Raw genomic sequence first — 27,543 nt, forward strand, 5'->3', positions numbered from 1 at the left:
CCGATTTAAAGATTGTTCAGTTCATATGCACTTTTTAAACGATTTAAGAAGATGGGGTGGGGGCAGGGATGGAAGCAGTTTGTGCCAGAAATTTTTCAAATTCTGAGGTAAGAAGCCAATTCTCTCCAGTCTCTTGCCTGTTGGGAGGGGGAGTACATTTTGTGCAAGAACTCTTGATGGAAAAGTACTGCTCTGGGCTGCAGATGTGTACATGGCTTGGTTTTAATTATTCTTTCCCCCTTCTCTCTATCCTTGCTTCCGCTCCCCTCCCCCTGCCACCATAAAGAGGGCGGCCAGATTACGACTCTGAAGGGTATAGACTCTGCTTCCTCCGTAAGGCCGCTCCTGTGCAGCTGGTTAGCACATCAAAGGCCGGATGAAATACCGAGGAAACGAAGGGACCAAACCTAGGATCCTTCCAAATTCCCACCTTCCTCTGGGCTCCAGCACAGGGCTATTTTGACTGCCAAGGATAGCTCGACCGACTTCAAATAGAAGAACGCTGCCAAACAAAGAAACTTTGGTCACTATTCTGAGAAAGACAAACAAAAACAAACAAACAAACAAAAAAACGCAACAGAATGTTGCTTGCTGATGCAAGAGCAAATCAGTGATTGCAATGAGATTGAGCAAATCAGTGACTGCAAAAGGATTTAGTGTTCCAAAAACGAACCCAAAGCAAATCGGACGATCCGATCTGTTTCCCCAGATATTGGGAGAGCTGTCAGATGAGGCCTGTGCACTGACTTTAGCTATCCCGGGGGTGTCTGCCCCACAGCATCTGGTCGGGGGAGGATTGGAGAAAGGTCGTCAAGGGTAGCGAATGGGGATTCCCAAGGTGAAAATGGGTAGTCTGGGTCTCTAGGGTGGGAAAGGAGCTCAAGGAGTGAGTTTCCCATCTCCTAAGAGAGCCTCGTGGTCCCGAGGGTTGGCCGGGGAAAGATGAGTCTTCGGATTGGAAGGCGGGGAGAAGCTTAAAGCAGGGGAAATGGAGTCGGAGTGTCTGGCTCGCATCAGGTGGCGGACGGGGCCTCACACAGAACCTGGCAAGGCCGAGCGGGTCGCTGTGCGACGAGCAACTGGGGGTGCGGAGGAGGGCAGCGTGCTGCGTCGCGGTTAGCTAGAGGATGGCGTGGGGGTGGCGTGAGGCTGGGGCCAGGCCTCGCAGGTATTGCTGAGGGGTGTGTTCCGCAATCTCGGCGGCGGGGTAGGCAGGATCCGGCTGGGGGAGGGGAGCCACCATCCCGAGGCAAGGTGGGGGTCCTGAGCTAGGCGGGCCCCGACTGAGCAGCGCCGGGAGCTTCGGAGGCCGCGGGGAGGCGGGGCTGAGAGGCTCCGCCCATCCGGCCCTGCCACCGCCTGGCTCCGCCTCCTCCGCTGGCTAGTCCTTGTCCGCCGGGCCCTGCGCGCCAGTAGCTCGCGGAGAGGGAGGAGAAAGCCAGTTCCGGAGCCCTCCCTATCCCGGCCCAACCTTTGCTCTAGCGATCATGGCTGCCGAGGATGTGGCGGCGACCGGCGCCGACCCGAGCGAGCTAGAGGGCGGCGGGCTTCTGCACGAGATTTTCACGTCGCCGCTCAACCTGCTGCTGCTCGGCCTCTGCATCTTCCTGCTTTACAAGATCGTGCGCGGGGACCAGCCGACGGCCAGCGACAGCGACGACGACGAGCCGCCCCCGCTGCCCCGCCTTAAGCGGCGCGACTTCACCCCTGCCGAGCTGCGGCGCTTCGACGGCGTCCAGGACCCGCGTATACTCATGGCCATCAACGGCAAGGTGTTCGACGTGACCAAAGGCCGCAAGTTCTACGGGCCTGGTACGGCGGCCGGCCGGGGGCCCCAAAGACAAAAGAAGGAGCCCCGGCACGGGGCTGGGTCCCGGAGAGGCGAGGGGGAGCGGGGCGCCCCGGGGAGGTGGGGGCGGAATGGCGGCAAGCCGGGGAGGGCGGGGCAGGGCGGCTCCCCGGGCGGGCAGGGGGCAAGAGGCGTCCTAGAAGGGCTGCGGGCCAGTGGGGAACGCAGAATTCCCGGTCCGCGCCGCCAGCCCCGGCGTGGGCTGGAGGAAGACGGCTGAAGCGCTTAAGCCGGGGGCGGGTGGGTGAGATCGCGAGGCTGGAAGGCGGGGGCTGGGGGTGGTGGCACAGCAGAGCGCAGTGTTGGGGGGTTTCGAAGGTATCGGGTTTGAGGGTTCCTGGAAGGAGGGGATGGTGTCTGGCTGGAGAAAGGAAATGAGGGTGTCTCGAGGGAAACCTGATGGGGGGGAGGGCGGGAGGAGGTAGGGAGGTCCAGCCTTGGAGGGGACGCGAAGGCCGATGACGCCAGGAGTAGCCATGGTGGAATGTGAGGTTCTGGGAGAAGGGAATCGGAGATGGGATTAGCAGCAGATAGGAGCATTGTGCGTGGCGGTGAGTTATGTGTGTGTGCGTATTCAGTGTATGCGGCTTGTCAGTCGTGTGAGTGTGTGTGCATGAGCGCGCGTGCGCTAGGAATGTGGCATGTGTCAGGTATGTGTGTGGCATGTATGTGTGTGGCATGTGTTTGGTATGTGTGTGCGCGCGTGCTGTGTGTGGCAGACGGGGAAAGCTGGGAGGTGAACAAGGGAGGCTCCATGGGGGAAGGGAGCTGGATGAGGAAGGCTGAATGTAGCGGACGACAGGAATGTGGCAAGACGAGAAGGTAACACAGTATTATACTCCGTAGCAGGAGAGAAAGGACTAGAAGCCAAAAAAAAAAGAATTAAAATGGAGGGAGGGAGAAGTGGGAGGATCCGAAGAAACAAGAGGGGTAGGGCTATGATGGCCGCTGGGTGTGGGGATTTCAGGAAAAGCCAACCAGAGGGGAAATGAGGGGTGGGTGACTGCTGAGCTGTTGGAGGGGGACAGGCTTGACGGGGCCTTGGAGATGAGGCTTTTCCAAGCTTGGTTGCGGATCAGAATCACCTGATGCGTTTGAGGTACAATACAGATTCCTGGCCTAATATCCATAACCGCGGGAGGGGGGGAAGATCGAGGAATCTGCATTTTAACACACCCACCCCCAGGCAAATTCGAGAAGAATCCAGGTTTGGAAAGTTCTGCTTTATAGAATGTTTGGATCAGAGGAGGAAGAAGAGATTTTAGCTCCTCCAATATGGATGCTTCTAAAAATAAGGGGGCTCAGGGAGTATGGCCACTGCTCTGGAGACGAGGAAGAGGATAGCAGGCAGTGACCTGCCTTCATCCCGGCTCCTGGTTTGTTTTACTCTCCCAGTCCAGCTCATCAAAATCAGATGTGCTAAGGTTCTTAAGGAACTCTCCCACTTAGCAGTTTTTCCTCGTGGAGGATTTTAGAAGACCTACTTTCTGTAGGCATGTAACGGTCAAGATAATTTGAAAACCACACTTACATTATTTGTCACTTACAGTGGCACACCTAAAGGCATTATCAATAAGCATAATCATGTCAATATCTGTTCTTACTGAGCTACACCATAAAGCAATTGAAACGTGTGCCTGGAGCATCATCACATGATTGTAGTTTGCAAAGTCATTGAGAGGAATGTAGGCCTGTGTACGGAGCCCGAAACTGGGAGTCAGGCAACCTGGGTTCTCCGCCTGGTTGGATCACTGACCAGCTGTGTGACCTGGAGCAAAGCATTGTTCTCTCTGGGCCTTAGTTGTCCCTCTTTAAAATGATAAGGATGGCCCATTGTGAGAACTCTCAGTCTCTACCTGCACTATTGTCCAGTGAGGCCATGAATATGTGACAACATCATTTGGAAATTATACTTGATGTTATAAAGGATTCCTAAAAATTATTCATTATTTTTAATGATATTATTGTATGCATGGCACTTTTGTGGGTGCTGGGAATATAGCAGTGAACAAAACAGGCACAAATCTGTTCCTGGAGCTTACATTCTAGTGACTGTACATTCTGGTGAATAATATATGTAACTCCAAAGACTTTCAGTGCTCCCCTCAGATTGTTTAAGTATCCTGTGACCATAATTTCTGAAATGGTGAGGTCCAAACCCGTACACTTGGCCTATTTACCTTCTCTAGGGGAAACGGTAGTATGTAATGATGATTAAAAATAACCACTTTTCTTTGGACTCGTATGTGCATTTAAAAGTTGATCATAAATTTCGTCTAATTTGTAAAAATAAAAGAATCCTGGTGGATTGAGGTTTCAGGTGGCCAGATCGTAATGAAACTTGATCTGTTCTCATACTTGGCATGGTGGTTACCTACAAACTTTTTCATGTCAGACTTGCTACTCAGTCCACCTTTGGGGAAACAACGCATTGTTTAAAGTACACTGGCTTCTCTTCATTTACTTGTGCAATATTTAAATACGCCTAAAAATCCACTGTAAGTACCTACAGAATGATTCACTGCTCTCTTAGACAAAAATTTAGTATCATATATAATAGCATAATATTATGTATAATAGCATTCAGATATCTTACAGAATTTTCACAGTCTTCAAGCCCACCCAAAACAGGGTGACAGACCTGAGCCCCGTGCCATCTCTTCTTTGTTGACACTGAAGATTATGTAACCTGTGGATAGATTTCTGAACCACTGATATTCATAAAATGATTTCTCCTGCAGATACCACATGTTAATGTTTAACACAGTCTAGTCTTGCAACCAAAGATGTCTATAAGACGCTTTTGACTCATTAAATCGTATCAGAGTATGTTTATAAGAAGATGTTTTCATTTACACTTTAGTGTTTCTTATCTTCAGAATCCATAACTTTCACTGATGCAGCCCAAGTGCCTAGAACAGAGCCAGGCTCCAGGTTCAATGTCCAGAAGTCGAATTCTGACCCACGAACTCACTATTATCTTGGATCATTCCCTACTAACACCTTCCCCCCCAGGAGATAATCATTTATGGCTTTTTTATTAGCTGTTTGAAAATCACAAGAAATGAATGCTAATGTATAGCATTTTGATTTAGTTTTAGTTGTTTAAAAGTTTAATGACAACAGGTCTTTCAGTATCCACTAGGTGTAATGATCAAAGGATCAACATCACTTAATGGTTTCCAAATGGAATTTGATACTCAAAAAGCAGGCTCTCCATGTTAATGGGTAAGGAAGCCATTTTCTGTGTGTGAACCACAGAGAAATTGACTGCCTAATAAATAATCGACTTTGGTTTGGTTTTGTTTTGTTTTTAAAGAGGGGCCATACGGGGTCTTTGCCGGAAGAGATGCATCCAGGGGCCTTGCCACGTTTTGCCTGGATAAGGAAGCACTGAAGGACGAGTACGATGACCTTTCTGACCTCACTCCTGCCCAGCAGGAGACCCTGAATGACTGGGACTCTCAGTTCACTTGTAAGCAGTTGTTTTGTTTTTTTTTTTAATTGTGCCTGGATCAGATTTCTACCAGTAATGGGATTCACGGCAGTACAATAGTTATTTCTAAGCAGGCTGCAACTGGGAAGCGTTTTGATAGGCTCCTGAATCTTGGACGGATCAAGTTCATGGCTTGAAGTAATTGCAGCAGTGCTGAGTCACTTGCCGTGATTGCATACCAATTTCTAGCTAGTTCTCTGTGGAAACCTGGGTTTCTGTTTTTTAAATTTTTGAGAGGTTTGCATAGATTTCACAATAGGATTTGGTGCTTGGTGTGCAGGGGAAAGGAGAGTGGCCATCTTGGCTACAGAAAGAGGGATTTTCATAAGCCCTCACTTGTAGAACTTGCCGTTTAAAAGCAGCCCACATTTCTGTTAAAGAATGAGAGACTTGTATTCTACAAAACAGCTTCTCTTTGAATCTAATTGAGCCTAACTATAGGCCTCATCTACAAATGATGCTTATAATCTGCCCAGCAACAATGGTGTCTGCGTTTTTAAGAAGAAAGCAAAAAGGAGACACTTGTTTCCTGGCTTATGGTATGGGCTGAGGTCTCTGGGGGGGAGTAAGGACGGGGGTTAAGTTCATATTTTGAGAACTGGGGAACTGGCTTTTGTCCAACCCCAGTGTTTGATGATCACTTTAGCAATATTTCACTGCTAAGAATTTGAATAATAATCTTTCCCAGCTTTGAAACAGTATATAAAGACAGTGACCATTTCCTTGAGGGGGATTTTTCATTGTAAATGTCATTTTCTATTTGCCATTCTCTATAATCTGTTAAATATTATTGGCTTTTTTGGCTAAATCCAACCATTTTCTTTGAAAACAATGCTGACTTCAGAGAGTTCTGGATTAATAATTAGCCAGGTATGGCTCTACCTTTAGAATTTGGATCCCAAGCAGACTAATAGCTTTCAAGTCCAGAGGCAAGTGTTTTTACTCTGAAAACATAATTCAGCTATCTAAGAGTCCCTCATTTTTTGCATCTTCAGGATGCCTTTGTAACAATAGATTCTTATATATGAAACCAATGAGTCGTAATTCATAACTTACAAAGCTCTATTTTCTAGGGCTTGCCTTCATCAGTGGGGTAAAAAGTGTGGTTCCCCCAACCCCTTAAACTAAGGCTAGCCCCAAATACTGTTGTGACACTTCAGCTACACTCAGAGCTGGCGTGGATTCCCCTTAAGGCAGGTTTCTGAGGCGCCACCCGGCTTTTATTTGTCTTGCACAGTCCCAAGCACCCTAGGGACCTTTATAAAATGTTCAAATAGGTAAGTTACAATTGTTCCTGACGATTATTTCACACCAAAGTAGCTCCGGTTGCCTGGTTAAACAGATTGGTTACTCCTCTAATTCCTACCGATACTCAGAAAGAGGAGTTCTTTTGGCCTCTGACTTTGAGATGATTAACCCTACGTTAGCTTGGCCCTAATAATACAGGCAATATGGTGGTTGTCTGCTGACTCCGCCCCTTCTCAGGTCCCTTACGTTCTGGTTGCCCTCTTAAATCTATTTTCTCCAACATCTCCAGTGCTCTCTGGCCTTGCTGTTACTACTTCCCTTTAACCACGTATAGCTGTTGCCCCGTGTTGGGGGAGAATTCCGTCTCCTGCTCTCCCCTTCACCCACTAGACTATTATCACTCCTTCCCTTCACTGTCAGACAACCACCTAGTAATCCGTGGTTGTCCCTAACCATTGCTCCATCCCTCCTTGCTCCCTGCAGTATGGTTTCTACCCCCCCGATTCCATTGAACCTTCCTTCTCAAACGTTTCCAGGGACCTGCTTCTTGCCAATACTGATTTCACTTCTCCAGTCCCTGTTGTCAGTCTCCAGTCACGTGCCCCTCCAGAGTGGCTCCCTCTCCAGAGTCCCCATTTCGGTCCACGGAATCTCCAGTTTTCACTTCATTAACTCACGTTTCCAGCTTCCTTTACGTGTCTCATATCCTTCCCTTCGCATCCCCACGGACACCCCCTCCTCCTGGCTCTTGTTCCTCTGCATGTGGATCCACCTGCTGGCCGCCTGGTCACCCTGCTCCTGGGCTCTCCTAACCGTAATCTGCCCTGCCCTCTATACACAGTGATACCGTTGTGGCCACAGCACTGTTTTGCCCTGTCATTCCTTTGTTGTAAACTTTCAAGACCCTTTGCCACCTATGGGATAAGTCCGGACTCCTCAGGCTGGCTTTCCACATCTGTCTTAAGATTTCCCCACCCTGTTTGGCTAGCGCTACTCCCAGTCTACTCCTGCCAACTTGGTCTCTTTATTGCTCCCCCAGATACATTCGGTCACACCTGCATGCCTTTGTGTGTGGTATTGCATTTTCTGGAAACCCCTCCCTCCCCAAGTTCTTCTACACATTTTCCAAAGCATATCCTTCTCCCACAAAGTGTTGTGCAACCCTTCCACCTAAGTCATAACAAGCCCTTGCTCTGCTAAACCTATGCACAAACACAACTCATTCTGACATTACCTTGCACACTCGTTGTCAGGCATCGCTACCTGTTCTATATTTCTGTCTGCTGAACAAAACTCTGACTCCCTGGGACTTGGCTGGGACTGTGGTATAAACCACCTTCAAGAAGCCCAACAAGCTACTGTGTCCTTTGTAGGCCTCTCACAAGTGCTTTCAAATGAAATGTCATGATTTTTCTCGAAAGCGTGAGAGTGACCATTGTGTCTTCCCCTCTCCTTCCAGTCAAGTATCATCACGTGGGCAAACTGCTGAAGGAGGGGGAGGAGCCCACCGTGTACTCAGATGAGGAGGAGCCGAAAGATGAGAGCGCTCGGAAAAATGATTAAAGCCTTCGGTGGAAGCATATCTATTTTTGTATTTTGCAGAATCATTTGTAACATTCCAGTCTGTCTTTAAAACATGGTGATTTCAATATTTAGAGAAGTTTTGAACTTGCTGTACATTTTTTTAACATCACTAGTGACACTGATAAAGCTAACTTCTGTCTTAGAATGCATGATATGTTCGTGTGTCACACATCCAGAAAGTGAACTGCAGTGCTGTAATACAAATGTTATTACTGTTTTTCTTCTATCTGTAGTCAGTACAGGCTGCATTTGAATTTGTTTTTCCTGAGAGACAGGTAAGACGTGGGTATTTGCCCCAAACAGGTAAAAATGTTAAACGTGCGAAGTCCTTCAAGCATCAAGGAACAAAGGATCAACTTTTAGTCATGATGTTCTCTGAAGACAGCAAATCCCTTATTTCTCAATTGACTTAACTGCATGATTTCTGTTTTATCTACCTCTAAAGCAAATCTGCAGTGTTCCACAGGCTTTGGTATTGATTAAAGAGAGGTGTCCAGTAACAAAACGAAATCTCAAAGCTGGGCTCAACTGCAAGAAATCTACTTTCTTTGTTTCCAGTCTGCACCATTGTCCTTGTCCGCCTTGGGACCCTCAGATGCCCTCATTAACATAGTAATCTACAGTGAGGATTAAAACAGGATGTGAACATTCAAAAGCAAGCTTTGGAAAGAATCAGCTGGCTTGCCTAAAAACCTGAAACACATGAATAAGATTGTAGGACTATCTTCCCAATCCCCACGTTCATGGTTATTTTACGTGGTTGGATGTGAGAGAGGGGCATGCAGGACAGGGACAGGTGATTGCTCTCCTAAGAGCCTTCACACCCCTGAAGAATGAGGAAACCGTATACATCCCTAGCCAAGTGGTTTTTAAAGTGTATTCATAAAGTAACAGTTATTCTTCTGTTGTTACAAAACTATAGCCACTGCAAGAGTAGTAGTCAAGTGTCTTGGTCTTTGATATTGGTCTTTTGATTAACAATAAACTTAGCTTAAGTAGACTGTACAGTTGTATGAATTTGTAAAAGTATTATATGAACAATTAGGTTTCTTGTAGTTGAATAGTCATTGTATTTTCTTGTGAACTGTGTTTAATGGTTTTACCTCAAATCAGAAAACAAAATGAAGTGCTTTGGTCAGTTAATAAAATGGTTTTACCCAGTATAGTGTGGTGGGTTGCCCTGTTTTTTTTAAACCTTAATCTGAGTAGCCAGCTTCAAGAGTTTCACTTTTGAGTGACTTTTTTGTATTCCAAAAGAGACAAGTAAAGGGCAGAACTTTACAGAGGCCTCACACCACAAACCAAATACCAGCTTGTCCTGTTAAAAAAATAGTGAATTGAATTTACTTTTTGTGACTTGTCAACTTCTGCCTCTTTAAGTCAGAACTTAATAAACTCAAAGGCAGACTTTCACCTTGAGGTGTACAGCAAGGTCACTAAGGAGTAACTCTAGTGAAGATTGTTACCGAGTGCCAAGGCAGGTTTTGTTTTTGCTGTAATGTATCATCGGATTAGTAAAGTGTTCAGGAATCCTTATAGTGGCAAAGTTGATTCACTTTGTGCCGAAAGAAGGATATCAGATTTGCACGCACAGTTGGTTGTATAAACACAGACAACCTATTACCCTGAATATTAGTGTTCTGCCATTTTAGTGTTAAAATTGGCAGACTCTTCTTACAAAAGAGGTACTCCCTGAATCAGAGGGCTCAAAAGCTTTCCAGCTTTTACGTTCTCAAACCATATTGCCTGTTTTTGTTGTTTTTAAATGTGTCCTTTTCCCCCACTAGTTTTCATTCAACAAATATTCGAGTTGCCTGTTTTGTGCCAAGCAACCTGTTAGGCCATATGCTATGGGGGAAGGGGAGGGAGAGAGAAATTGGGCCACCTTTGCAGCCTGAAATCTCATTTAGATACGAAGATTAGGCTATTCCCTTTACTAAGTTAAACAGTTGTCTGATGCTAAGAGGAAAACATCCAGAGCCTGGTTAAAAGCTTCAATCCCAAATAGCCGGATTCCCCTCCATTCAGAACTAAATCAACATGTATTGATTACAGGTAAAGTGATATTACTATCAGGCAGGACTTTGATCTAAAAACTTCTCAAATCCAGTTCGCATAGTCGTAAGCCATACTATGTAAAAGGCGCCATTTAAGAAGATGAGGGAGTGGTGGTTACAGCGGGGGAAGGGTCAGCTGTTTGCTCCCCACCTGCTTGCTTCTGGCCCCTGCCCAGATACGTGGTTCTCAGTCCCAGCATCTATGGGTCAGAAGCAGCATTCACTATGCGTTTGGGGTATCTCTGCGGCTTCTCTACACAATGCCCTGTTCACCTTACCTCAGAGGGCCAAACTTCATGCAAATCCTCAATCCAGAACAAGCAAGAACAGCCCTTGCTGTCTCAGAAAGAGCTCTTTGAACCCAACAAGAACCCTTTCAGCTCTGAAGTGCCCAGTTGTTCTCTAAGGTACAGTCCGCCTTTGTTAGGGATGCTTAGAGGCGGTTTGCTGTACGTTTCATGTGAAAATACAGCGAAAGCTTGCAGCGTCAAAGACTGATCACTGAAGCCCCTCGTGTCTCTGACTCGTTTCTGGATGTTGAGTAACTTCAGCACTTCTACCAAGGCCTGAAGGGATGAGATGAAATTCCGTGGAGTCCGTTTTGCTACCTTTAAAGAACTGATAAAACCTTTGCTGAAGGGAGAATAGTCTTTAAGTCCAAATACCGTGATTTTAATTTATCCAAAATGAAAATACAACTGTGGTTTCGTGAGCTCTGACAGGCAATTACCATAAACTGGGGAAGCTGCCTCGAAACTTGAATATTGAAACCAGACGTATGTTTTCATGGGGAATGTTACTGCAGGTGTGCAACATTCTAGCCAGTACATGCGGTCAATGAACAAAGACTCTATGACAACTTTATTTTTAATATATCTGAAAGTCAAATATGTATTATTTCTCTACCAATGCAAATGACAAAAGGGATCAGCAACGTTAGTGCAAAGCAGCATACTACGGGTAGAAATCCCAACCCCCCAAAGTGGAATTATCAGCATTTATTTAAAAGTTAACATTTTGAACAGTCTTGCAACAAATGAAAATACATTTATTTGGTTCTTATTTTGCAAATTACCAGGTTACATGGCTTTCTACCTGAGAAATTCAAATAAATTGAACAAAAACACACTGACAGATTTTTAGCTTTCTTAAAGTACTATTAGCAGCACGTACAAGGAAAAACATAAAAACACCTATTTTAAAAGACACAGCTTAAAGTTCAGGCCCTCACTTAACTGGACATAGGAAAAAGATATGAGAAAATACTTCTGCACCACTTAAACAACAGCACAACAAAGAATAACAAAGTTGATTAACAGAAACTGATTACAACATTTTCGGCTCTATTCCATCCCTTACTGAGCCATTCATCTGAAAAGTTCAGGATAATTGTTCTCTTCCTTGTTTAAGGCCTACACACACCAAAAACAAGAGGTTTACTCAAATCTAGAATGCATTACCACGAGACATAAAAATCCAAGGTTGTACGGAAAGTAAACATAAAACCAGTATTTTTACTTTCTTCTAGGTCCCAGGATGGTATTTAGCAAACAAAACAAGACCAAAATATTATATAGAAGTGACTTAGCACCAGTTCTATTATACAAAAAAATTTTTTAATTGCACATGCTGTATTCTGCAATTTATTTTTTTATGTCTGGTTACTGAGCAGCAAATTGTTTTCACGCCTAAAATCTCTGCAAAGAAAAATTATCCAATGACAGAAGAGATTGAGTTGTTTTTTTTTTCTTTTTCAAAACAAGCATAGCTGCTTTCCATTACAAACCCATAATGCTCTTTGTTTCAAGGGCACGAAACATGAAAAAATAAGGAGGTGGGGTCTCATTGGAGGAGAATAATACCTGGTTACCAAAAATTGTGTGACAAAATACAAGCTGTTAGTAGTTTAAAAGGCTACTCCGGACAACAGTACTCTGAACGTTAATAATCACTGCTAGTCCTCAGAGGAGAAAAGGCACTCGCCCTAGGAGCGATGTTTCAGATTGGACAAGCCAAGCCTGGTTTTGATGGCAGAGTCACTGGCTTGCAAGTGGAACTGAATATAAGGGAGCCAACAAATCATTCAGTGATAATGAATATAATCAATCTGCTATGTTACATTCATGTCTGAACGTTTGCTTGTACTGGCATACCTCTATTAAATGCTATTAGAGGCGATCAGCGAAACAACTTGTGGCTCTCACTTTAGATCAGTTAGAAGATTTTATAGCCATTTCAGATATCAGGTTGCTCAAGAGGGTGGTTATGAGCACACATCGTGCCTCGTCATTCTGGGCAACCACAATGACTGGCATCCTACCTTGGCTTTACCAGCTGGTACTTTTCTACGGACTATCAAGTTAGGACTGTTTGAAATGAATCATGTCATATGAAAATGTTGCCTTCCACTACTTCAGTGGATTAAAATCACCTTTTCCCCACTGCAGGCAATCTAATCTCATTGAGATCTTCAATTGCCATGTCAGCTATAGCTTCGTTGGAAGAAAAAAAGTCATCTACTGCCCCCTGAGGTCCTAAATCCAATATAAGGCAGAATGAATCAGCCGAGCTTTCAATAGAACATGCACTGAATTAAGATGTATGTCTTTACGAATCTATAAAATATCTCAATTTAAAAACATATTCAAGGAGTCCAAAACCAGTAGGTAAAAAGATAAATTGCTTATGTTAAGAGTTTACAAATCCGGCACACATACAATATTTCCCCCGCTAGAAAACTATGGGCTTTACCCATGACTCTTCCTAACTCCATGGCATTACTGAGGATTGAGGAGGCACTTGTTACTGTTTTATAAAAGTCAGTTTGGGGATATTCAGTGGCTTTTTACAAACTGATGTCACCCAACCCTGAGTGAAAGGATTACATAACCTGAAATGGAATACTGTCACGTCCTCTCTTCCCAAGTGCCATTATTGGTGCCCCAGGATCGTTCAATATTTCCTTTGGCAAATCCCACGTTGTATCACTTCAGTCCTGTTGCTTTTCTAGGATGGAATGACATGGGGTTCTTCCAAAAAAACAACTCTGCTAATGGTCTGTGTAAACCTCAAAGGACAATCTGAGCCCCTTTTAGATTCTTCTTCCAAGGCTTTGTTTCTAAAAGGACAACTCTTTGAGTCCTATGAACATATTAATAAGATTAATTTCTTTCTAGTGGGTGCTCATGGAACTGTCTAATGTCATGAAGAAGTCTATTATATGTTCTAGGTGGCATCTCTCCTCTTTTATCTATAGGTACTTCTAGATAAAAGTCAGGAAAGTTTGTTGCTGCACATGGTGTGCTGACCAAATTAAAGAACAAGTAAAAAGATCATTATTCATTCACTGCCATTCCCTTTGAAGATAAATGATGCTAAATGATAACATTATGACAGCTGAAGAGCCATAGAGGGCTATCTTAACTCCTCTCGACGTTAATTTGCTCCTTTGATGGCACCAAATTAAAGTTGCAATCGAAATGTAGAAATGTCTGTCCTTGGATAAGGAAGTTTTGCAAGCACATTGTTTTACCAACCTTCAGAATCTGGATGTTTTGTGTTTCCAAAGTTTGCCAACACACCTGCAACACACACACACATTTAGATCTATGCTTTATACTTTGGCAAGAGAAACAAGGTTTTGCATTTGACCTCGCTCCTGCTCCTAAGTGTTGCTCTCTTGCTCTGTAGTTGCTAACCACATAGCTACATTTGGTCTGAAATTTTCTTCTTGCACATTTTTATTGTGAGTAAGAGTTTTCTGGTCTAAGAGACCTTCAAAACATTTGAAACTATAAAGAACTAGTGTAGTTGTTTCCTAAATAGCTTCCGTCGTCAATGTGCTCCTGACTGCTACGTCTGATATAGTAATTATCAGAATTCAGCATGAAATCTTCAGAATTCTCATATCTTTTAAACCTCCTTGCATCCTGGTTATGTTCTGACTTCCATGGAGCCTCTCTTCTTTTGGGAAAATCCCCCAAATAGGAAGCATTAGCACTTTTTGACGATGTTCTCGGCACATGAAAGGGCCCATAGTTCACTTTCTGGTCAAATGTACTATCACTAAACCGCCTCCTCTTTCTTGTGACAGTGTCTAATTGATCACTGGCACTGGATTTGTGGTGGTAGCTTTTATCAAATACGTATTTGGGAGCCAATATTTCCCTCTTTTTGCTGTTACTCTTCTCATTTCTAATAGAATTGTTTTCACCCTCAAGCCATGAACACCTCAGTTCATAATTGGACCTCTTGCCTGGTTTCCTAAGCTCGTATTTAGAGTATTTTTCCTCCTCATGTTTCCACTCTGAATACAAGGTTTGCTGACTTGACCTAATTTCTGGATCGCAAGTGATGATTTCATCAGCGTCAAGAGGTCCCTTTTCTGGGGAGCTATCATGTGTGGCCACAGATTTCTCTTTCTCCTCTTTGTTTATGCTAAGGATTTCACTGAAACATTTAGAATCACTGCTAATTTCCTCTAAGAAATCTGTCAGCTCCAAATTAAAGTCTGCTGACCTGTTGGGTGAGGAAACTTGGCTTTGACTTGTGGATATGGAATCTTGGACCTGGTAAGCATGAGTCTGTTCCAACAGATGGCTCTTTCCAAAAGTTGGGGATGGCCAATCACCAGCTTCACATACTGTGTCCTTGCAATGATGTTTAAACCCCTTAAACATTCTACATTCTTTGGCATAATCCACTTTTCCTCTCTTTTCTGGTTTATGCTCAGGATCCTGAGTACAAATCTTTGTACAGGAATCGTCTTCTTGCACCTGTTCTCTCCTATCTAGGTTTTGCATTTGGCTCAAACTGGTTAAATGACACTTACGTTTTCTCAAATTGATTTGAAATCCACTTCCTTTCGCATGGATGACCCTCTTCCACTGACATGTGCTTGTTATGTGACTTGGTTCTAGGCAGATACGGGCATATTTTGGACTTTGATAGTAGTTTAAAAGATAGTAAATAAATTCATCTGTTTCATAGATCTTCTGTTTCCTGCCATGGTCTCTCTCAACTAATCTGGAAGAATAGGATTTATTAGAACCATGGTAGTCTTCTTTCTCAAGAGATTGACCTTGAATCATTGCAATTTGCAAAGAATTCCGATCAGGGAGCAAACTGTGATTGTATTCACTGGTTAATAATTTTCCACTTCTCTCTTTTCTAGCTGAATATCTTAATTTTTTTCCCCCAAGGTGGTGGGAAGATTTACATAAGTGAGCCCTAGCTCTTTTCTTCTTCCTTTTTTTTTTCCTCTTCTTATCTGACTTGGAAACCTGATATCTTGGCATTTCCTCCTGATTTTGAAGATACTGAGTGTTTAACTCTTCTTTCTTCTGAGCTCCCAGTGTGGTCCCCGGAGCACGATTAGCTTTGGAGCCTGCAACATCTACCTCCCGTGGGTTAAATTGTACAGACCCCTTCAAAGAAAAAGGTTAAAAATCTCACATGAAAAACTAAACAGACTAAAATTTTCAAAGAAAATTGGGCTTTCTAGCATTGTTCTGAAGAGGTTTCTAACTACACCTAGGATAGATTGAAATTATGAACAATATCACACTGAAGAAACAGGAGGTACTAAATTAAATGTCTTGGTCTAACAGGAGCTGCTTTTACTAGGTCTGTGCCCGTCCTTATGTTAGAAGGCACCCCGGTTCACATACCTTCAAAAGCACATGACCCTTCATATACCCGGACAAAACTATAATTCAAAAAGATACATGCACCCCTATGTTCATAGCAGCGCTATTTACAAAGCCAAATCATGGAAACAACCTAAATGTCCATCGACAGATGAATGGATAAAGAAGATGTGGTATATATATACAATGGAATACCACTCAGCCACCAAAAAAGAACAAAATAATGCCATTTGCAGCAACATGGATGCAACTAGAGATTTTCTTACCAAGTGAAGTCAGTCAGAAAGAGAAAGACAAACACCATATATCACTCATATGTGGAATCTAAAATACAGCTCAAACAAACCATCTACAAAACAGAAAGAGACTCACAGACGTAGAGAACAGACTTGTGGTTGCCAAGGGGGTGGGGGGTGGAGGAGGGAAGGACTGGGAATGTGGGCTTAGCAGATATGAAATATTATATATAGGATGGATAAACAACAAGGTCCCACTGTATAGCACAGGGAACTAGATTCAATATCATGTGATAAACCATAATGGAAAAGAATATTTTAAAAAAAGAATGTCTGTATGTATATAACTGAGTCCCTTTGCTGCACAGCAGAGATTACCACAACACTGTAAATCAGCTATACTTCAATTTTTAAAAATTTTTTTAAAAAGCACATGACCCTTTTTCCTTTGTTCACAAATGGATGAGTCTACTTACTGTTCCAGGTATTGTGCTAAGGGCTGGGGACATGAAGAGGAATAAGAAATGCTCTATAGCCCTCCCTGGGGCTACAATCCTAGAACAAGAAAAGACTGATGGGTGAAATGTGTGTCTAAAAGGGTCAGCTGCCTTTGTAAAAGATAAACACAGGGTTTTCTGGGTTTTATTCCAGCCTCTTCCTATGGATTGCAGGTGAGCGTGTCTCTGAGCTGCCCACCTCACCCACCTCAGCTGGAAACAAGACAGCAAGTAGAAAATATGGCTGTGACAATGGTTCTCTCTGTGGTGCTCTCTGCTCTGCACGACTGCAGGGCAGGTGAAAGGTCCTGCGCATGGGCCCTACCTCGCTGGGAGAGTTTGTACTGAGCTCCCACTGACACCTGGCACAAATCAGGGCACAGAGCTTACCCAGGACTTGGGATTAGAACCTGTGGACTGCATAATCAGTGTAAGGTATCGAGGAGGCCAAGAATTAGGCACCACACATATTTAAAGAGAGAAATTCTTCAAAAGGAGTCACCCTTGGCAGTCATTAAAGTAAACTAAAAAAGATCCAGCTCACCTTATTGTAAAGGTAAATGTGAGGTTTTTCTGATCCTGATTTCATGCAGTTTGATTGGCCACACCAATGAGAACAAAAAGCTGAGATGGCAAATACACATAAAATTAACTCTATCTAAAATGAATGCCACGGTTGTTGCTTTTGTTGTGGTCATCCATGTACAATGCTTGGTGTCGGTCTATTTATCTCTTGTAAAAATAAAATACAGTGTGTGTGTGTGTGTGTGTGTGAAAAAAATAAAATAAAATAAAATAAAATGAATGCCATGGGACTTCCCTGGTGGCGCAGTGGTTAAGAATCCGCCTGCCAATGCAGGGGACACAGGTTTGATCCCCGGTCCAGGAAGATCCCACATGCTGTGGAGCAACTAAGCCGGTGAGCCACAACTACTTAGCCTGTGCTCTAGAGCCCGAGAGCCACAACTACTGAGCCTGCGTGCCACAACTACTGAAGCCCGCACGCCTAGAGCCCGTGCTCCGCAACAAGAGAAGCCACTGCAGTGAGAAGCCCGTGCACCACAACAAAGAGTAGCCCCTGCTCACCGCAACTAGAGAAAGCCAGTGTGCAGCAACGAAGACCCAACGCAGCCAAAAATAAATAAATAAAATAAATAAATTAAAAAAAAATAAAACGAATGCCATTCACTTTTCATACTTAGGAACACTGAATATGGCTTTTTAAATTAACACTTTGGGAGGCCTTTCTGGCCTTTACTCTGGGACATCTGCTGAGTCTGGTTATGTTTAGGAGGCCAGTAAGTGGGAGAACAAAAAACTTCCGAAACTGAAACTCTCCAAACAAAACGATTGGCCTGTGATGTGAGACATTCCTTAGCAAATAGTTTAAGACTAGACTAAGGGACTTCCCTGGTGGTGCAGTGGTTAAGAATACACCTGCTAATGCAGGGAACATGGGTTCGAGTCCTGGTCCGGGAAGATCCCACATGCCATGGAGCAACTAAGCCCACGTGCCACAACTACTGAGCCTACACGCCACAACTACTGAGCCTGCACTCTAGAGCCCACGAGCCACAACTACTGAGCCTGCGTGCCACAACTACTGAAGCTCGCACGCATGGAGCCCATGCTCCACAACAAGAGAAGCCACCGCGATGAGAAGCCCGCGCACCACAACACAGAGTCGCCCCCGCTCGCCACAACTAGAGAAAGCCCGCGCGCAACAACGAAGACCCAACACAGCCAAAAATAAATAAATAAAATTTTTAAAAAAGGACTAGACTAACAGGAGCTTGCTCCACAAAGGTCTCTGTTCCAGGTTCTCCCTTCCCATCCAAACCTGTCACAGATGAATGGCCAATGAAGATGAATGGAGGACTATAAACCCAGCACCCGCACCATCCATTTCTTCCCCCATGCGTTTTTTGTTACCTCAATTAGGAACTTAGAAAAGTAGATGCACAAGCTATGTCGCCCCGGGTGAAACCATCCTAAAGTTTAGAAACACAAAGTGCGTGTGTGCCAGATGGTTGGGGGGGGGCGGGGAAGGGGGGGTGAGACCCAACGCCTTCAGAAAATCTGGCTATCCCTTTGGTAAATGCACAATTGGGGTTATTAGAGATCAGCCTATTGAAAGTAAACCCCAATGAACATAGTGAGTCTTCCACGTGTGCTGTTTAAAGGATAGGCCTTTGCTTAAAACTAAAGGTCATGTCCCAGAAAGGTCAGTACCTACCCAAAGCCACGAACAAAGAACAATGGCACAAGAGCCTTACTTCGATTTTCCTCAGGAGCACCCGCAGCAGGCGGAGGGCCTCCTGCTCCCTCCGGGCCAGGAGGCCCTTCCTCTCCTCCCAGTCCTCCGAAGAGTTGGGCCCCTGACGGGCCTCCGCTTTGGCACTGTCCTTCTGTCTCCTTTGCCGGTGTCTGCCCCTTTCCTTCAGGGCGCGCCTCCTGACTCTGGCCTTTCTCCTCTTTTCCTGGGCTTTCCTCTCCTCCTCTTTTCTCTTTCTGGATAATGATTAACAGAGTCAACCCTTCAGAAGGTATTTATCAGTCATTTGCTCCCCTTCCCACTCCCATCCCCCTGCCGGGCCGACAACGCATAACTAAGTTGATGAGTTAGAAACATGTACAGGAGACCTCATGCAGAGAGTATTAAAAAATAAAAAAGAAGGCTACTGAATTCAAAGGAGGGGCCTCTAGCCTCCACCTTCTCAAACCATCAGCAGGGGCCACTGGATCCAGCTTTCACAGCAAAGATTCCTTTTCTCTTGAGATCAAAACCTTCCGTGAGTTGGTGGCACAGGGACAAATGACAGTAAGTCAAGGCACTCAGAAAATAAAGGTGAGAACTGGTCTTTGGTGCATACTACTTAACAGAGTACACCACCATAAAAACAGACTGGCTTAGAAGAATACGGCCTTATTTTTCTGCCATTTTCTGGAAATTTCAGCTGTTTTGGGTAGGCCCTCATGGAAACATGGAAAAGAGGGAAGAAAAGGACAATGGCCTGAGGGAGGGCTTAGCCAAAAACTGGAGGATTAGCTAAACTGCATGGTCAATCTGGAAATTTGGGGGGAATCGTTACCTTGACTGGGCTCAGCTTCTGGTCAAGTTTCACAGACGTGACCTCAAGTAACTCTTGGCACTCCGCCAGCCAAAAAAAGTGAGAGGCAGATGGAAGGGTGTTCTTAAACTCCTCTTTTGAATGTGTATAATTTGCATAAAAGACTGGAAGAATAAACATGCAAGGGGAGGAACCGGGAGGTAAAACTGGTTTTGGGAGCCCTGTGGTTCTGGACCATTTGTCCCTTCTTAGCAAACCTTTGGCGATCCAATAGCCCTTTCTAGTCTCAAGCTCCTAAACTGGGAAACAATGATAAACTCAAAGAAGTAAATACAGAGGCTCCTCAAATTCACAGAAAGAACTTAGGCCAACGAGAAAAATAGTCTCAACAAATCCATGCCTTCTGGCCTATGGGTTAGACTGATTATTGATCATTTTATGGAAGAAAATCTTTTCCAGACCTAAAAAGAATTTTTCCCCAAAATTTCAATTGATAGGCAAGGTAAAATTTGGTAAATTTAGGTAAACTGGTGAAACTTTTAAGTTGGTAGGCTAGAATTTTCACTGTAAAAGTTCCTGGTCTTTTTTTTTTTTTTTTTAATGACCATTTCCTCCCAGACATCTTAATCTGGCTGTCCCACTATTCTTCATTACTTGTTCTTCCTGACAAGCATACTTTTTAAGTCTCTTGCTTTCAACTGCTTTCTCTTTTGGTTTTGTAACAGCACAGTGGAAAGACTGCACCAATTTCTGCTCCCCACGGCCATTCACCTGAAGGAATAAATCCATAAATCAAAAGTTTAAACAAACCCTCTTCGTTGAAGTTGGTCTCCTCACCTTTCAGCCTCTTCCTCTTCTCTCTTCTTTTCTTTTTTCCTTTCTTCCTCCAGCTCTTGTAATTTCAGCCTTTCTTGATTTCTCCTCCTTATAGCTCCTTCACTGAAGTGTTTGGTTGTATCAAACATAACCTGCCCCCAAACAATTCAAAGTTTCATTAGAAAAGTTTGCCCGCTGGCTGGGTGTGTCGAAGGCCAGAGAGATAAAACTTATTTGTACGTGGCAATGCCAAACCAAATGAATTAAAAATGCCTTCTCTTCATCCCAGCACCCAGACTGTTCCACTGCTTCTCAGTTACCTACCAAACAGTCCTTGTGGGGCTCTAGAATTTTCTTTGGCAGAACCCTTGAGGAGCTCACTTGACAGCCATAGGCGGCATCACAGTGCCATGATGGATGCAAGTTCTAAGGGATGTGAGTATATTGCCTCTGGGTTGTTATAGTGATTAACTGAGTTAATGTATTTTTTTAATCACCAGAGACAAAAAGAGTCCAAAAATGGGTGGGAGGAGGGTGGGAGAGCAAAGATGTAAGAAAACTGACCAAATGAGATACAAGATCTGACTACAGTGATTATTAAACAACTTTGCAAATCTCTAAATAAAGTGGAAGTCAGATTGAGGTGCTACAAATAAATTTGCCTAAAAAATAAAAGGAGGCAGAAGTAGCTATTTAAATATGCATGAGTGATAAACACCAAATTCACCATCATGGTTACCTTTGAGGGGAGGGAGGGGCCTGCGACTGAGGATGGTACACAGAGGGGAGCACGTTCTCATATCACTGGTAATGCTTTATTTTTTAAGCTGGGCAGTGGTACATGGGTGGTCATTATAGTATTTGCTATATCTTTTGTCGGACTGAATAGCTCATAATTTTCAAATATATATTTTAACCCACATAACACACACACACACACACACACACACACACACACACACACACACGAAGCTACCAAAGCTGAAAGTCCAAATTCACACTAAAGACTGATTTAGAGAAAAAGGAGGGTTTAGCTGCATCTTATCTTCTGCTGGATTAAGGCTTCAAGAAGGAGGTGACCAGGCATTCAGACAGTGATGAAGTGACATGCCTGGATAGACAGGCTGATTTTGAAAGGAAAGGATTCAGGTTTGTTGGGATTCTGTTTTAGCAATTTACCTGACAGACAACATGAAAGTATAATAAATTGTGACCCCAGTAGCAAAGAGGGAGTAAACTGCTCTCCTCGTGGTTTCAAGCTGCATGTTGCCCTCTCTCCCAGCAACTTGTCAAATGGAATAAGTATATGAGATACTTCCATAAGGACCATGAAGAATCCTTTGATGCCCCCAAGAAGCTGGGGCAGAGCCCCAGACTATAACAACCATCGTTTTCAATCCACAGCTGGCAGCATGGCTGATAGAAGAATGTTCAAATCAGGATGATATTTTTTCCCCTAATCATCCATTGGTTAACAACAACACAAATCTTTACATTAGCTATTGATCAGAGCCTACTGGGGTCTAAGGAAATTTGTTGCAGATGCCTCCTCCTAGCTTTCACTCAGGACCACCTGAACAGTGGAAAATTTTGTTTAAAAAACCCTGGCTGCTCCTTACCTTAATGTTACATGCCAGAGCTTTCCCATCATCTCCTTTAAGCATCAGCTTCATCCCGCGGAGGGACTCCATGGCCTTTACAAAGTCAGTTGACTCCTGGTACTGTATAAAGGCCTCGAACGTCTGCAAGCCGAAGCTGAACCCCCCAAAGCTCCCACCAGTCATGACTTCTCGGTAGGGGTCGAGCATCGGAATATCCACATTCTTGATCTTCCCAAAACTTTCAAAGACCACCCGAAGGATCTCTTCACACGGCTTCTCCCCGCTGGAACCTTTAGGTGCAAACCACTTGCAGGGCAGGCCTTCGAAGTATATGGAATCTGGGCTCTTATCGTGGTCCTGCTCTTCAGACCCATCACCCAACGGCACCCCCTTTTCTTTGGGGAAGTGTTCCCACTCCCCCTGGGCATCTGTGGCCACTACTCTTAAGTCTGTTTTCAAACCGCTTAGCTTGATGATCTTCCCGTGTAACTTGGCCTTCAGGATCTGAACCAAACTTAGAGTTTCAGCCTCCCCCTCAAATCGGATGAAGTCCTTGGTGCTCTTGGAGAGCCGCACCGTGGTGAACTGGTCAGGACAAATCAGGCTCTTCAGCTGGTCAAGAACTTCCCAGTTAGAGAAGGGCCTCATGGGTTCCGTGCTCTCAGGGAGCAATACACTGATCATCAACTTTGCTATGGGCTTGAGGTAGAGGTGGTGAGCCGCACAGAGCTCCGTTGCCTCTGAATTATCATACACCACCGTGACCATCGTGGCATCCGCGGGAAACCTTAGAGGGCGAAAGGGAACATTTTGATACAAATGGAGCAAAACGCAGATTTGGATTTTGAATGCTGCCATTTGCTGGACTCAGGTCAAATTGATAGCGGAACGTATACTATCGGGAGAATTAAGACAATAGCTTACATTTGTTTAATGTGTTTTAGAGGTTTCAAAGAGTTTCCAAAGACTGTGTCTCAGGTCCCCTAACTGTAAAATAGAAATAATAGGATTTCAGGAAGGAGTAAATGAGTGAGTACAGGTGAAATCCTTAGAATAGTGCCCGGCACACAGGAAGTTCTCAGTCAACATAAGCTATGGCTATTATTTATACTACTTTGTCTCATTTGGTTCCTGAAGCAACCTGTGAGTAGGTATTTTCATGCCTGTTTTAGAGATGGGGAAATTCAGATGGATTCAGGAAAATTAAATGACTTGCCCATATATTGACACTCCAAGATTCCAAATCTCCAGTCTATTGTACAACTGAGCTCAAATGTAAAGTCCCAGAAAAACCTGCTGGGGATGGCACAGAAACAGGGCCGGGGTAAAATACATGCAGCACATTCATGAACACGCACCCAGCGGACAGTTCTAACCCAGGCACCTGCTCTAGCATCCTTCGTCCAGGTTGCTTTCCAAGTCTCACACGGACATATCTACTCTCATTCCTCCAGTCTGTCGACTTTCACTAAATTGAACTCTAAGATCAAGGGAAGAGGAGACAGCCTCTCCTAGTGAGTGACAAAGAGGATCTGCCCTCTACTTTGGGACTGGAAAAACCTCCAAACATGAGTGCTTGCCGGCATTTCATATGAACAAGCTCTCTTAAGCTGTCCCAAGGTGAGTAATATCACTGATACTGGGAATTAGGGATTTCTGCTCCTATTTGCTGACTTCAAATAGCACTTCCCAACTTTATTTTCTTTTCTAAAAGTGGATGTATTCAGAGTCTGTATCACCTGAGTTTCTCATTAATGTCAACTTCAAGGAGATTTAGACCCAAACATATATGGCCAGATGATGGAAAGTCTAACGCAAGATTTACTACTAAATCTTGGTTAACCTTATAGGTACATACTTCTTTTATAACTGTCCCTGAAGGACAACCCAAATGAACTCCCTTTAGGAGAAAAAGTCTGTATAAGCTGTTTTTTAAAAGGCCACCAAAAGCAGTATCTTATATTAGGTTCTAGAAATCCTTATGTTAGCAACACTGAACTGGGATGATATGAGAATACACATGTGCTCCTTCTCCAAAAACATTATCTAAAGAGCATAATGAAGACAAAATCCAGTCCGTTTGCTGCAATTTGCAACATAAATAAGAGTCAACACTAAACTCCTTTAGGAGAAAAATTAATTTGATATTCAATTAAGATATACTGTACCCCCAAATTTATCTGTAATCAAGAGGTATTTATTTATACAACCTAATTTAAAACAAGGCTTTAAAAAATATTCCAGAAAAAATATACACAAAATAGTTAATCACTTCAAAGTAACCAGTTTGTCATGCTCTCCATTTATTCCAGTGATACTGCTTTTGTTTTAAACATTTTGGAATGCTTCGCTTGGATTGATTTCAAAGGCTGAGCTACATTCTTTTAAATAGCCTTGATGGAGGTCAATTTTGAAATTCTTTTATCGTGTATTTGATATTTCAAAATCATCAAAAATTATCTAGAATCAAGAATGCTGGATAAAATGAATGACTATAAAGAACGAACTGACTTTCTTAATTGTTTTATAAGCCCCCTTACAAGGAGATTCTGAGAAAGGCTCTAATTATTTTTTTTTAATTAGTGCGTACATTGCTGGAACAGGTATAAAGCTTTGAAAGATGGCAAGTTTGAAGGACAATATTGACTGTTGTAGTATAACAGTTGCAAAAATGATCCTGATATTCCACCCCTCCCTGTATCCACACCCTTTGTAATGTGACTTTGAGTTGTTGCTATCAAGAGATAGAGTCTAGGGGCTTCCCTGATGGCGCAGTGGTTGAGAATCTGCCTGCCGATGCAGGGGACGTGGGTTCGAGCCCTGGTCTGGGAAGATCCCACATGCCGCGGAGCAATTAAGCCCGTGAGCCACAACTACTGAGCCTGCGCGTCCGGAGCCTGTGCTCCGCAACAAGAGAGGCCGGGATAGTGAGAGGCCCGCGCACCGCGATGAAGAGTGGCCCCCACTTGCCACAACTAGAGAAAGCCCTCGCACAGAAACGAAGACCCAACACAGCCAAAAATAAATAAATAAATAAATAAAGGAGTTCCTTAAAAAAAAAAAAAAAAAAAAAAAGAGAGATAGAGTCTATTTTTCCCCAGCCCTTGAATTTGAGACGGCCTTTTTTTTTGTCCCTAACAGAACGTGGCAGAAGTGTCCAAGTGCCAGTTCTAAGATGAGGTGTCAAGTGGCCCTCACTCTCCTGGAATCCTGCCATACCATGAGGACAATCCTGGGCTAGCCTGCTTGAGGATGAAAGGCCACATGAAAAAGCCCTCTTGTGACAGATGAGCTATCCTAGAGCAGCCAGCCCCCAGCCAACCCACCAACTGATGGCTGACACATGAGCAAACCCTGTCAAGATCAGATGCAGCCATCACAGATCAGCAGAACAGTCCTGAGAACCTACAGACTTGTGAGAAATAATAAATGGTTTTTGTTTAAGCCACTAAGTTTGGGGATGGTTTATTATACGACAACAGCTAACTGATACAAACATCTAAATTTTAATTAGTTTCAAGATACACAAACCCATTTAATAGTTTTTACACAAATAAATAAAAATTACAAAAACCCATTCCTGGGAGAGTTTTGGGAAGAAAGAAAAACTAGGCACCTTCATATCTTGCTAGAGATAGTGAAAATTAATTACATCTTTTTTTAGAATAACTTGGCAAAACAAACCAAGAACCATAAAATATGCTCAGCCCCTTTGGTCCAGTAACCTGCTCTAGAAACTCATGCTAAGGAAAGAATTAAAAATAAGAAAAGAACATGTTCAAAGCTGCTTATTGCAGTGTCATTTTAGATATAATTTTGTCACAACTATGTATACACAGGAATGAAGTTCAGAATTGCATTATGATTTTTTGCAAAGTGGTTTTAATAAAACTTTTTGCTGACTTACAGTGTTAACAGATGCATTTGTAGTCATTCATTTAAAATTATGGTCAATATAAATGGATTTTATTAAAAACTTCAATTTTTCCTTCTACTTCAGATTAACCTCACAAAGCCCACTAAAAATCATCAACTTCTTGAGGTTAAATATATGCCTCATATCCTTCACAAGGGTGATTTCCCCACAGTGATACAGTTTCTATATTTTAGCCAGATCTCTCCACTTTCCTGAAGTATAATAAAGGTTCTCCTCAAATTTGGAGGGAAACCAGTCAGATGGTATTTTATAGTGTTTGATGTGCTGTATTTTTGACATTAAAAAAAAAACAAAACTGGCTATCACTTCCATCTCACACCGAAGCAAAAATAAGCAGTAAATTCTACAGCAGAGGTTACAACTCAGATGATCACAGTGGACAGCAAGACGGTCTCAGCGAGCAAAAAACACTGAACAGAGGCGGAGGCCAGTGCCTCATCTGAAGCCCCAGTGAGGGAAGGAGGGCCTGGGGTGGCCGCATCCTCCTATTCATCCAGAGAGGCCAGAAACTGAGGTCCTTATGCGAAATCTGATTTTTCAGATGCTGGAAATCAAGGAAAACAATTTACAAGCACTGCAAAGTGCAAATAAACAGACTTGCAGGCCTTGCTGCCTTGCCTGCCCACAGCCTCTGCTCTAGGGTCGATGTTTGCTCACCCAGTCCTCCAGTGACAGGACTCTACACCTCGATTCGGAAGCATTTAAGTTATTTTCTGACTTTCTCAAGAGGACACAATTGGTTTTCAAAAAAAAAAAAAAAAAAGGCCTCCTTTAAAATCCTCAATTCCAATTCCTCTTTCCCAACTTCAGCAACAGCAGCAAATTAGACATTGCTTCTCCTCTCTTCCCCTGCTGGTCACAGGCTTTAAAACGAAATGCTTGTGAATATTTCATCTTTGAATACTCTCCCAGAATAGGGAGCTAACCTTCCAATCTTATTATTTTTTTAAATATACTGAGGACCTACTGTGTACCAAGAAGTAAGCTTTTTACATATGCCATGGCTTCAATGCTACAGCAATGTCATTGGCAATTTCTGCCAGATCACTGAAAATTAACCAGATGGTGCCTGGTGCATAGGTGCACGATAATTATGAATTCCAATTGCGATGCTTTTTCCTTAAAGAGGCCTCAAGCCAAAACTAACAAAAAATGTAGAAGGAAGAGGAGGGGGAAGGGAAGGAGATTTCCTACCAGGAAGACAGGTAGGAGGGGGAGAGGGAGGAGGGAGAGGAGGAGGAGGAGAGAAAGAAGGAAGAAAGGGAGGAAGGGAGGGAGGGAGGCATAGGTGTGTACTTATTAACATGGAAGGACGCCCATGATACTTTTTAGAGGAAAAAATAAAAAGCAAGTTGCAGGATAATAATGTGCAATGTGATCTTGTTTTTGTAAATGTAATATAAAGTAATAAAAGTAATATAAACACACATGCATGGTGGGCGTGCGTGCACGCACACACATACACACCTCTCTATAAAGTCTGGAAGGATGTACATCAAACTC

The 27,543-nt window shown here is 43.5% G+C and overlaps 2 protein-coding genes and 1 long non-coding RNA gene across 13 annotated transcripts in view; 2 read left to right on the plus strand and 1 right to left on the minus strand.

Annotated features, from left to right (window-relative positions):
• The first annotated feature begins 1,387 nt into the window (after positions 1-1,387).
• On the plus strand, positions 1,388-9,340 carry PGRMC1 (progesterone receptor membrane component 1). Its single transcript, XM_082445618.1, has 3 exons — positions 1,388-1,812; positions 5,169-5,324; positions 8,053-9,340. The coding sequence occupies exons 1-3, from the start codon at positions 1,488-1,490 to the stop codon at positions 8,154-8,156; spliced, it is 585 nt and encodes a 194-aa protein (XP_082301744.1). The 5' UTR covers positions 1,388-1,487; the 3' UTR covers positions 8,157-9,340.
• Positions 9,341-13,695: 4,355 nt separating this feature from the next.
• Positions 13,696-27,543, minus strand: part of LOC309652060 (A-kinase anchor protein 17B-like) — a 148,740-nt gene continuing 134,892 nt past the window's right edge. For 10 of the 11 annotated variants that reach the window (XM_082445499.1, XM_082445495.1, XM_082445494.1 and 7 more), the window contains 4 exons: positions 22,122-22,890; positions 20,524-20,654; positions 18,892-19,126; positions 13,696-15,660 (listed from right to left, as the gene is read on the minus strand). In XM_082445499.1, the coding sequence (XP_082301625.1) occupies positions 14,026-15,660; positions 18,892-19,126; positions 20,524-20,654; positions 22,122-22,871 (2,751 nt within the window). In that variant the 5' untranslated portion in view covers positions 22,872-22,890 and the 3' untranslated portion in view covers positions 13,696-14,025. Of the gene's footprint in view, positions 15,661-18,891; positions 19,127-20,523; positions 20,655-22,121; positions 27,307-27,543 lie in introns of those variants that run through there. The other variant, XM_082445490.1, reaches the window with a different exon arrangement.
• LOC309652119 overlaps positions 15,566-27,543 on the plus strand; it is a 424,346-nt gene continuing 412,368 nt past the window's right edge. Inside the window, exon 1 of the long non-coding RNA XR_014258598.1 lies at positions 15,566-17,378. This is a non-coding gene — a long non-coding RNA (uncharacterized lncRNA). The remainder of the gene's footprint in view (positions 17,379-27,543) is intronic.

The sequence above is a fragment of the Balaenoptera physalus genome, assembly GCF_965194825.1.
Source record: "Balaenoptera physalus genome assembly, chromosome: X".
Classification (NCBI taxonomy): domain Eukaryota; kingdom Metazoa; phylum Chordata; class Mammalia; order Artiodactyla; family Balaenopteridae; genus Balaenoptera; species Balaenoptera physalus.